Below are 10999 nucleotides of genomic sequence, written 5' to 3'. Positions count from 1 at the left end.
TTTCCCACAGGCAGGCAGGTAACAGATATTTGCCAGGCACAACCTTCCTAAAGGTTTGTGCTGCACCTAGTGTGTGCGTGCACCTCTGAGTGAGGAAGTGGGACCAGTGAGGAGCAATTCTTCATGTTCTGAGCATCTCCGGTGCCCAGAGATGAACAGCATCAATGACGCTTGCCCTGGCAGCTGTAGGCATGCCCAGACACCTCCCAGTGCATCACAGTCTGAGCTGGGGCTGAGCCATGTCGTGCCAGGCAATGTGGCATTGGCTCTGTTTCCCACAACCAGGACAAGAGTGCACTTTGAGCTGCAGGCTGCTCCTTTTGTGTTCAAAAAGAAGAAGAAAATAGCATTCACCAAGCCAGCATGATGTTGCTGAAATGAGGAAGAACAAACGTGGAGGAAAATAATAACAATAATGAAAATAAACGTAGGAAGTACCGGAAATAAAAGGGAGTCTTGCATGTTGCCTTTTTGTACTATAGGAACGGGGGGTGTGACTGAATATCCAAACCACCTCCGCCACAGAGATGCCACCCAATCACTGTGTGTGTGCTTTGCAGAGCTCCTCCCCTCTCCTTCTGGCTGAGCGGAGACCTTTAGAGAAACTGCCTGTTCTGGATCATGCAGACTGTAACATATAAAAGCTGTTAGCAGCTCCTGTGGCCAGAAAGCTTCACAACCAGCAGAGTTTTGTTCTTTGGGGGTTTGTAATAAGAGACATTCCTTCACAAAGGTTCATATCACCACATAGGAGAGTGCTATATATACTGGGAGAACAATAGACTGTATTCTTTTTTGATATTATCCAGAGGTAAGCCATTTAGCTCAATAAGCTTGCTTTGCATGCACTTTTAACAATGCTCATCACATTTTGCTGTAGTTATGATCTGAATGCTATTTCTAAGATGTTTTCATGCTTTATATGTGTTCTTTTGACTACTAGTTTATCTGTGCCACAGGATGTCAAAACAACCCATGCATAAAGGACAGGCATAACCTGGGATGTATTTTTTTTTTTGTTTTCAGAGCATAACATTCTGTGAGGTTTCTTGCAGTCTCCAAATTTAAGATATATAGTGTGGTTTATGGACTGAGCTGGTGTGCTACCACTGTCACTCTTTCAGGAGCACTACTAGCTCTGATCATGTAATTCAGGGTATAATGATATTTCATCTGCTGTGTTCATAGTAAGAAGATATTATCATTTAATGATAATATGGTAAGTGAAAATTGCTCAGAAATATGTGTTCTGACTGGATTGTTTTTGTAATTGAGCTGACAGAATCATTTTTCAGACCACAGCCTGTCAATTCACTTTGTCTTGCTAACCGGATGTTCAGAATCACATCTTTGACATCTTCTCTTCTACAGATCTGTTCCCTACTGCCCTGACTTAAAGCAGAGTACCTCTGTGTCCTTTCTCCTCTGGTCCCAAAATGACAGCAATCACTGCAATCAGTTGTGCTTTCTTATTTTCCATTCTCTGTGAAACAAGTGCATTAGTGTTACCCAACTCCACTGACCTACTCCTGTCAAACAATAATTTCACTGACATTGAGACGGCTTTGGCAGCTCATCTGGACTCTGCAAAAATTCCCAAAGCCAGGCGGAAGCGCTACATTTCACAGAATGACATGATTGCCATTCTTGATTATCATAATCAAGTCAGAGGCAAAGTCTTCCCACCTGCTTCCAACATGGAATATATGGTAAGTGAACTTCATTTACCTCATAGTAAAACAAACTGTAAGCCTGTGATTTTGTTTTCTTAAGTTGTGGGGATTTAATTAGGCAGACAAAATATTTTTAACTCTTATTGCTTAATAAAACATTATTTTTTTGCATCTTTTAGAGTTGTACTAAAATATCTAAATACCAAACTCTGAACCTTTTACGAGCCCTGTTGATTTGCCAATTCCATGAGTAGTTCAAGTGAAACTGCTGGGACCCCAAGTAATGAAGTTGTGATTTAACTGCTAGTTGGCCTGAAGTGGCATAGGATCATAGTGTACATGATCATAACATGTGATCACATGTGCCTAAAGTGCTAACCATTAGCAGTCCCATTGTTTTTGTGGAGTACATTGAAAGTCATTGTCCTGTTGTATGCCAAAAAATATAGTTAATATTTCTAATTTATTTCACAAATAGTACTTTCAGACACAATATGGTAAAACTGCATTTGTAAAGCAATTCATTTGATGCACTGTGTGTATCATGCTCATGGTTTTTACTTACTGCATATTGTTCACCTAATATTCTTATTTTTTCTCCATCAAATACAATGCTTATTTTAGATGCTTTTCTATTATGCAGGATTGCAATGTGTTTGAATGTTATGTTTGTAGCAGACACCTTTTCACCTTATTGGCAAATACTCCTTATGTGAATTGTGTGTTCCTGCAGGTATGATACAAGTTACTCATTCTCCATGATTTCATACTTGGCACTTATAGCTAAAGCAGCATGTTTGCTGTTTCGTGTTCCAACTTTGAATGCGTGCATGTGAAGCTCTAATGTTAAATGTAGGTTGGCCAAGCAAAAAATATTTTACTTTCACAGCTAAGACAAGTTGTGTCAGCATCATAATATCTGCTTAAAGTCACAAAGCATCTCAGATGATGACAGTTAACAGTTTTGAGAAAACACAACACCATCAGCATGACATAAAAATGGGATAATAGTAATAACTTCTCCTTTTTAGCAGCTAATGACTAACGGTTTGGACATCTCTCTATCACAGATGTTACCTAAATCTGGATTTGATCATTTAATTTCTTAGCACATCCCAACAACACCTCAAAATGCTGAATGCATTCAAAACATTGCAGGATGAAGTCCTATAGCCATACCATAGTCTGAGTTTGAAGTTTGTGAAGTGGAAAGGTCAGAGACAGAAAAATAGAGAGGTCAGAAGTCAAGCTCAGTCATCATTTTTATTGCTGAGCTCTCCACTGACGTTTCCTTTGATTCTGCATAAATAAACTTTGTTGTAATGTCTGAGGGAATGGCAGCCTACCATGTCTTTCCTTGGCTTGTGTGTTTTAGAAATGTGCTCCTGCAGTTTGCTTAAGTGAAGCCAGCACCCTGTTGTATTCCCAAAAGTTTTGTGAGTGCAGTGTTCTTAGCCTGTTCAGTAAAAAAAATACTTCATAGAGAAAATCTTCTTTGATTAAATCTACATTTATTTCACTCACATGCTAAAACTGCCAAGGTTTCACATATATTTGTTGTATGTTCTGCTGCAGCTTTCCTCTGCAATGGTACTGTGTGAGGTACTGTGTGCGGTACTTGATACAGAATCAAGACTGGGTCCATGCTCTTTACAACGTATGCATTACTTTTTTTCCTTGCTATTCTTACTATTGCTTTTACCAGTACCACCCAGCCATGGGATGTGCCTGTGTTTCTATCATCATCAGCCCCATCAATAGTCACAAGGTCAAGGTCTAAGGCTTTCTTTCACCTTTGTTTTCCCAGCTTGAAAATAGTTTGTTCTTTCATGCAGCAGAATTCAGAGCACCACATCAATTTACTTAGGTAATGCTCTAGAATGCAACTCCAGCTTGAATCTCCAAGTGGAAGGTAACCTCTTGGCTACTAATTATATTTCAGAATTAACCAATCCATGTCTGACTTATATAATGTTACAGAAAAAAAAAAAAAAAAAGCCCGGTGAGCAACATCACACATAGGTGTGACAGCAACCTCAATTTAACTTCTTAACTTTGAGGCTTCAGAAAGGTTTTGGTCGGAAGGTCTAGAAGATGGCATGGTGTTGTAAGCCTACCAAAGCTGGGGACCCATGTATCATTAATGCCCAAGTGAACTTGATCAGTTCATTCTTTAGTCTCTGTCTAATTATGTGTATGGCACAGCATCTGCTTTGTATTATGTGAACATAAGATTACTGCTGTTATATATAAATGAGACTGTGCCATTCAATATGCATTTCCAGAAACAACAAGCATATTACCATTACCAGCAGACAATATGCACAGTGCTGAAAGACTGTTACAGAGTGTGTGTTCCTGTTCTGAACACTATGGAAAAGTGCAGTGATAGTGATGAAAGTGGCCTTTTCCCATTAGCGATATGGTTTAGTGGAGGACTTGTTAGTGTTAGGCCAGAGGTTGGACTCGATGATATTGAGGTCTCTTCCAACCTAGACAATTATGTGATTCTCTGATATAAGTATCTATAGGTGCATTAGATTGTGGAAACCTCTTGTAAGTGTGATGAAGTAGAGATGGCCTACGCATGAAGTAGAGATGGCCTAAGCAGTTCAGAAACACACACACAAAAAAATATTTTCAATTCTATTCTCTGTCCACAGTCCTACTAAATCGTGTTTTGTTCTGTTTTCCTAATTCTGTTAGGATCTCTTTTCATGAATGTCTGTCACATTCTTACCTCTATAAAAATCTGTTTTATTTTCTTCTTCACTGGTAAGAGCTTAGGGTTTAGCAATGTGGGTTGGTTCTTTAATCTGTACCTGTTGTCTTGAAACTTTGTGTGCTTAGGACTTTTGATGAGAGGTCGCAAAAAATGTCAAACAATGCACACAATAGGCAAGGAAGGTTCATCTGAACACTGCAATATGAGAAGTGGGGAGCATTTTACCTCCTTCTGGGAGAGGTGGGAGTTAGTGTTGCTCCATCCTGCTGTTGTATGCAGTCTCTGAAGTAAGTAGACAGATGGGGTGTCAAAAGCAATGATGGGAAGCATTGTTCAATTGTTAGTCCATAGAGAAAGAAACTGCATGTTTTATGCACTGTGGGTCAATAAGACTTTGGGTAATCTTTCTCTTGGGATGTTAGCACTCTATGAGTCATACTCCCCTTTCCCCTTTTTTTTTTTTTTTTCTTTTTCCTGGTGCTGGTAGTGCTGATGCCTTTGATTTGAAGTTTTTCTGCAAGTACAAGTCTAGACTTAGTGAGTGAGGAAAGGAAAGCAAATGAAAAAGAAAACAAGAACTTCCAAACCTATAATGTAGAAATAATGTCCTCTGCTTTTAATTTGGGTCTTTTTATATCCTTTATTCCTTTTCATCCAAAACTGTCATTCTGAAGCCTTCACATGTGCCCTAAAAACTGATGCCATACCTGCAGAATAAAGGATGACATAATACTTTTGATCTGGTGGAGGCTGGGTCATGTGAGGTTCTGCAAAGATGAGTCCTGAGCCCAGTACTGATCAACGCAGTAATTAATAGACTGGCAGTAGCATGTCAAAAGTATAAAAGATGGGACAAGATTATACACTCAAAAATATGAAGCTAGATGTTTGTGGAATGCTGCCTGAAGAGCAGAGAAATGTTCTAGATAAACTTGAGCCTATTAATGTATGGAAGACGGTCTGCTAGAGTTTCAATTCCTTTTTGTTCAGTGATTGCATAAGTTCTTTTATATTTAGGGAAACATGGCCTTCAGTGAATGTGTCACTTTTTAGGACTCAAAGTACTAACAGATTTCCAGACTAGCATGAAATCAATTAGCTTGGATAGCCAGAAGTAGCTTCATGGCAACACAACAGAAGAGAGTTTCTCATGAGCCGGTGGCAGAGGAGTTGAAAGGAATGGAGAATCTTAGCTAACTCATCTTCTACTGAATTCCATACGAAGGAATGTGATAATATGGACAAAATAAATCAATAGTTGCTCTAAAATAAAAGTAATTGTGTTCCAAAAGAAACTCCTATAGTGTGGGCTAAGGCAAAATCACAAAGGAAATCTGTTCACTCTGTAATGCCCAGGGGTGGCCTTTCTTTTGCTAAGTGATGAATATGGAGACTGCTTTGTGTCCACAAAGATCTGCAGGCAATATGCAAGGTCAGTTCAGAGAAGGAAGAAAATAGTCTACTTAGTGGTCACAGATATAAATAACTTCAATACTGTTTCGTTCCTGAATGTGAAAGTCTTCATAAAATTTTCTTGCTGTCAAGGTGATCTTAAAAATGTTTTTTGAATATGCTACAGGTTCTGGGTAAGAAAAACAAAAAATAAAATGTTTTCTAACTACTTCACATTTTCCAAAGTCCTATTAATACCTGAAAGCCTTTCATATGAACATGGAAAAAGTGAGTTAGTGTGTTTTTCACTCCAATGCAAGAGTATTTCTGATAAATAAACTTCTCAACTTGTTTACCTATTTTTGCTGTTGTCAGTTTGGTTTCTTACAAACCAGTCTAAATCTTGGAGGACATTTTGTACTTGAGTTGTTTGCCCTGGCTCATCTACATTGTCCCACTGAAATCATCCATGCCTGTAAGGACTACATGACTAGTTTCTTCAAGATTTATGTCTATTGAGTTGGATAGGATCTCTTAATTCATATAGTTTATCCCCACCCTGTTGCAGGACTTCCTTCTGCATTAAGTACATATGGTTTTCATCTTGTCTGCTCCTGAACACATATAGTGATGCTGTCTCAGTCACATCTCTTGGCAAATATTTTACCTTAGGAATAGAAATGATTTCCAAATGTCTAACCTAAATATTTCCTTCCAAAACTCAGATAATTAATCTTTATATTCACTTTAACTGTCCAGTAGAACTTCTCTCCTTGTTTCATTTCAAACATTATTTTTCATATATTTACTGCCAGTTTTCTTGGAATTAATTAAGTTGCATTAGTAATGTATGTATATAATGGTTCCCTAATTTCCATGTGCATGTCTTATAATATTTCTGCATATTGGAGCCAATTACTGTTGCATTCTATTTAGAGCTTCTTTATTAGATAAGGGAACAGCAGTGTCAAACCAGGTTAGACATGTATTTAACTACGCATGTTTAAAGAGATAAGTACCATAATACAATGAAGAATTAACCCTAGACCTACTTTTTCCATTGAATAGATCTGTTCCCTTAAATCCTATATACACAGTGAAGGCTGAAATGAGCCAAGGCATAAAGATCTTAATCTGGTTTTCATCATGCTAGAGCACAAAGTAAATCTAAGTATACTCCACTGTAGTCTTCTAGGAGGAACGATACCAAGGAGCTTGGAGCTTCTCCAGTGTAATTCACCTTTCTCAGTTGGCCATAGCTTTTAGATTGCTCTGTGCTGGTGATTCACAAGTGAGGTGAATGCAAGTGGGGTGTAATGATGAAATATATTGACTGGCTCCAGTTTTTCCTTCCTACGACTTGTATTTATGTTTAGACAGCTGAGTGTGTCCCTTCCATCTGGTGCCCCAATGCACCAACAGGCGTGTCTGAAGATAATGAATGTCACGAATATGATTCCTCTCAGGAAATTAAAAGAAAGCAGAAAGCATTGAACTGATCTCTATGGTTATAGTTTGAGGTTTCTGTCTGCATGCCAACTTTGAAAGGAAGCAGTCATTTTACAGCATATCCAGCCTTTTATCCCAGCAAAGGCAAAACATGGTATCTGAAAGTAAGCTGAAAGAAGACAAGAGTAGATGGAGTTACTTTCTCTTAATTTTGTCAGAGTAGAGTTACCTAGCTTTCCTTTATCCACCAGGTGCATTTATCCACTTACCTATTTCCTACTGCACCACTCTCAATAATGGAATACTGTACTACTATTAGTGGCTATCAGTGAGATACAGGATGCTGCCCATTCTTCTAGCAGAATTTCAACTACAAACCTCTAGGAACCACATTCAGTATCAGTAACTAAACTGGTGTTTAGGGTGAAGACAAAGTTGATGCTAGCTCTGTGAGGTATAAAAGACACAAGTTATTTTCAGGAAGAATGACAGAAAGACCTGCTTAGGAGACGAAAAGAAAAGACCTTTCCTGGAAAGTACTTCTTGAAATATCTGAAGAACTTCCCCAGAAATTATATTGTTGATAAATACTATGATAAAGAATGACTGTGTTGAATATGTTTTGCTATGAGACCTCCTTTCCAATGTTTTGTATGTATTTTTAAAACACCCATCACTTGATGATATTTTAAAACAGAATATTTACATTATTTAAATTTAGTGTTAGCAGAAAGCCTTCTAGGAGTTTAAGCAAACAAAAAACAACTTGGTAAAGTCTCTAATAGAAAAGCAGCCTGCCCAGGGTCCTCAGAATTAGACATTCCTTTATTATTAAATGTAGCACCTCTTGAACTTTTTGGCTGAAAACAGAGACAGGGCATTTTTCACAAGAATCTCAATCCAAAATACACAGCACTTTGCTTCATACATGAATGGAGAAGATAGTAACCTTAAACTTCTCAACATTTTTATCCTCTTTCTGTATCTGTAAAGAAGATCTGAAAAAGAGAATAGACTGTCCAAGTCTATGGAAAAGTGTCTCCTAAAACCAAAGCAAAGAATGTCAAACCCAAGATAACCACTTGCTTTAGGATGGAGAGAACCATCAGCACAGGCACCTACACCTGCAAATGCATCTGCAGGTACCCTGTGACAGGGTCTGAGGTCTATTTTAACTGAACTGAAAGTGAACTGTTTTTCCATCTCCATCTGTACAGTGTTATCTGTTAATCTGTATAAAGATAAACCAATCTTAAATTGAGATGCCTTCTTATGAGAATAAAGAACTATTGTTCTTGCTCTTTATCCTGAAGAAAGACGAAGCTGTGTTTTCTTTTATGTCATGCTGCTATATCTTTCAGTTAAAGCTACTTTGAAAATAATAAGTGTTTTCTTTGAAAACTTTTAAAGAAATTAAGAACATTTTTGTTTTAATGAAAAACTTTGGTGGTTAGTAATAAAAAAGTAAAAAATGTAGATTATTTCCGTATAGAAGAGAAACAAAACACTACACTATGAAACAAATATTTTTTCTATTCACATGTTGTGGTTTAGATAAAAGGCAATTTGCACAGATGATATTTAAATTGATAAAGGTCAGAGACTTTACTCTTCAGACTTACGACAAACTGTCAGGGTGACATGGAGCTAGATGAAGTTTGGTCCTTTTTGTTACCAGTTCTGTGATAAGCTCTTGCCAACCAAAACATGCCTTGCAGTAGGTTAGGAAAGCACTAAATATTTTAAGATATGTAGCTCTGATATTTAACTTTTCCAAAAGCTAAACAAATAATAGCATATCAGGGAAGCTTATTGTTATTAAATATGACAGCCTACTAATTCTCTTTGTTTCTTATTGCTTAAAAGCCTGGTGCCAAACATGATAAGAAATGTGGACAAGCTTTAGAAGAAACAAATTGAGTATTAGCAATGGTCAAGCTTCAAATAATAGGAGTTTGAATTTGCACCAAATAGACAACCAGAAATACAAACTTCTATAAAATACAGACTTGAAATTGTCTTGAATTTTCATAAGAAAAGAATTTCTGGCAATGAGTTTTCTTGGACATCTGTTTGGTGATGCCCTAAGTTCTGTAAGTTAGACCTTCTAATACTGAGCCCTTCAAAAGTGTGAATCAGATGTTTGGAGGTTTGTTTATATGAAAGTAAATTGACTATAAACCATTGCACAATTTTACTTTGAGTTGCAGTGGAGTATTGGACAAGCAGCTTGATGTATTAACTGTGTTAATACAATCTGCAAAAAAAAGTACAGAACTGCAGTTCCCATCAAGACTTTTTCTCTAGGGGACAGACTTTGGGAATTTTCTGTGTAAAGTTCTAATTAGTACCTAATACGGTACCCATTTATTACCTAATGGGGAAGGATGTGTACATGCAGTAGGCACCAATTACAGTATGCACAGTAAAATGTCTAACAGGTGGCAGTTGAGAGCAAAAAGTATTTGTATTCTTAGAGAGAGAGAGAGCGCCTGGAGTCCAAATGATCTCAGAGACCAAACAAATACAAAAAGTTTGCCAAATCTGTCTATAAATTCCAATGACCTCATATGTTTTCATGACAGTATGTATTGAAAAAAGTGAAGGCAAAAAGACGAGGCTCTTTCAGTGACTCTAGAAAAAGCGAGCAGGTAGAAAGGCTGGTGGGTAGTTTTATTAAGCTTTGTAATTTAGGGTAGTGGATGTGGTGGGGGGTCCTACAGAAAATTCCTGAACCTTAAAAAGCTACAGGTTCAACTATACAAAAGAGAAGGGAAGAAGCTGTTCAAGGGACTCCTGCATGCCCTGCACGCTTCTGTGGAATTTCTGAGAAATGGCCACCACACGTGTGAGCATTATGGCCGGTGCAAGTATATACAGATGAATAACGTATGAGGACAAGACCTGCATATTGGGGGTAGGAGCCTACATCTGCTAATTAACTCTGGAACTTGAACTAGCAGCTGTGGAGTGCAGCTGCACAGATGGGCTGGAAATGTTGGATTTCATCTTTCAGCATCCCAATGTTTTTCTCATAGGTCGAAACTGTTTTAATTGAGGTTTTCTTCTTTCCTACTCTTTGCCATTCTGAAAATAAGTGTGGCTGATCTTCAGCTGGACAAACAAGCAAAAGAACAGGGTTAATAGAGAATAAAATCAGAAGTCTGATATAGAAAGGTTAATTTTTTGATCACTGCTAGAAGAAGATCCTACTGGCCACCTTCTGAGGTAGATAGGAACTACTGTGGATTTGTTTGTGCTATTGGTACCAAACAGAAATCTGAAGATACTAGTATGAGTAAACATATATTAATGACAAATAAGATGCCAAAACTGACAAATTGCCACTTTATATTATTATTACTGCAAAATGTAACTTAATATAGTATCTGGAGCTTGTCACTCCAGATGGACAGCTGGTGGCAGCAGGTTAAGGGGTGAGACACAGCACGCTTGCTTAATATTAAGGTCAGCAGCCCTTGACTGCTGGGTGCCCTGGGGGATTCTTGAGAGGATTGTGAGTGACTGAGAGATGTGTGTTTTGCTTAAAATACTTGCTTTGCCACTGGGAAATTAGTAGAATATTACCCCAGCTGATACGTCATTAAAAACAAACAAACACAACAAAGTCCAATGTAAAGTACAGAGGACTGCTGCTAGTATTTAATATTTCAAGCAATGCACCTTGTGCAGGTGAGGGGAGCTTCTGTGGTACTGGCAAAGATGAGTCAGGGAAGTTTAAGGATTATGATGACTGCAG

At 37.9% G+C, this 10999-nt stretch overlaps 1 protein-coding gene across 1 annotated transcript in view; it reads left to right on the top strand.

Moving 5' to 3' along the window:
- Positions 1–583: 583 nt before the first annotated feature.
- The window catches only part of PI15 (peptidase inhibitor 15), a 30953-nt gene continuing 20537 nt past the window's right edge, over positions 584–10999 (top strand). The window contains exons 1-2 of the mRNA XM_005027810.6: positions 584–811; positions 1372–1709. Of these exons, the coding sequence (XP_005027867.1) occupies positions 1437–1709 (273 nt within the window). The 5' untranslated portion in view covers positions 584–811; positions 1372–1436. The remainder of the gene's footprint in view (positions 812–1371; positions 1710–10999) is intronic.

This window comes from Anas platyrhynchos, chromosome 2, assembly GCF_047663525.1.
Source record: "Anas platyrhynchos isolate ZD024472 breed Pekin duck chromosome 2, IASCAAS_PekinDuck_T2T, whole genome shotgun sequence".
Lineage (NCBI taxonomy): Eukaryota > Metazoa > Chordata > Aves > Anseriformes > Anatidae > Anas > Anas platyrhynchos.
This window is presented reverse-complemented; position numbering and strand designations above follow the sequence as displayed.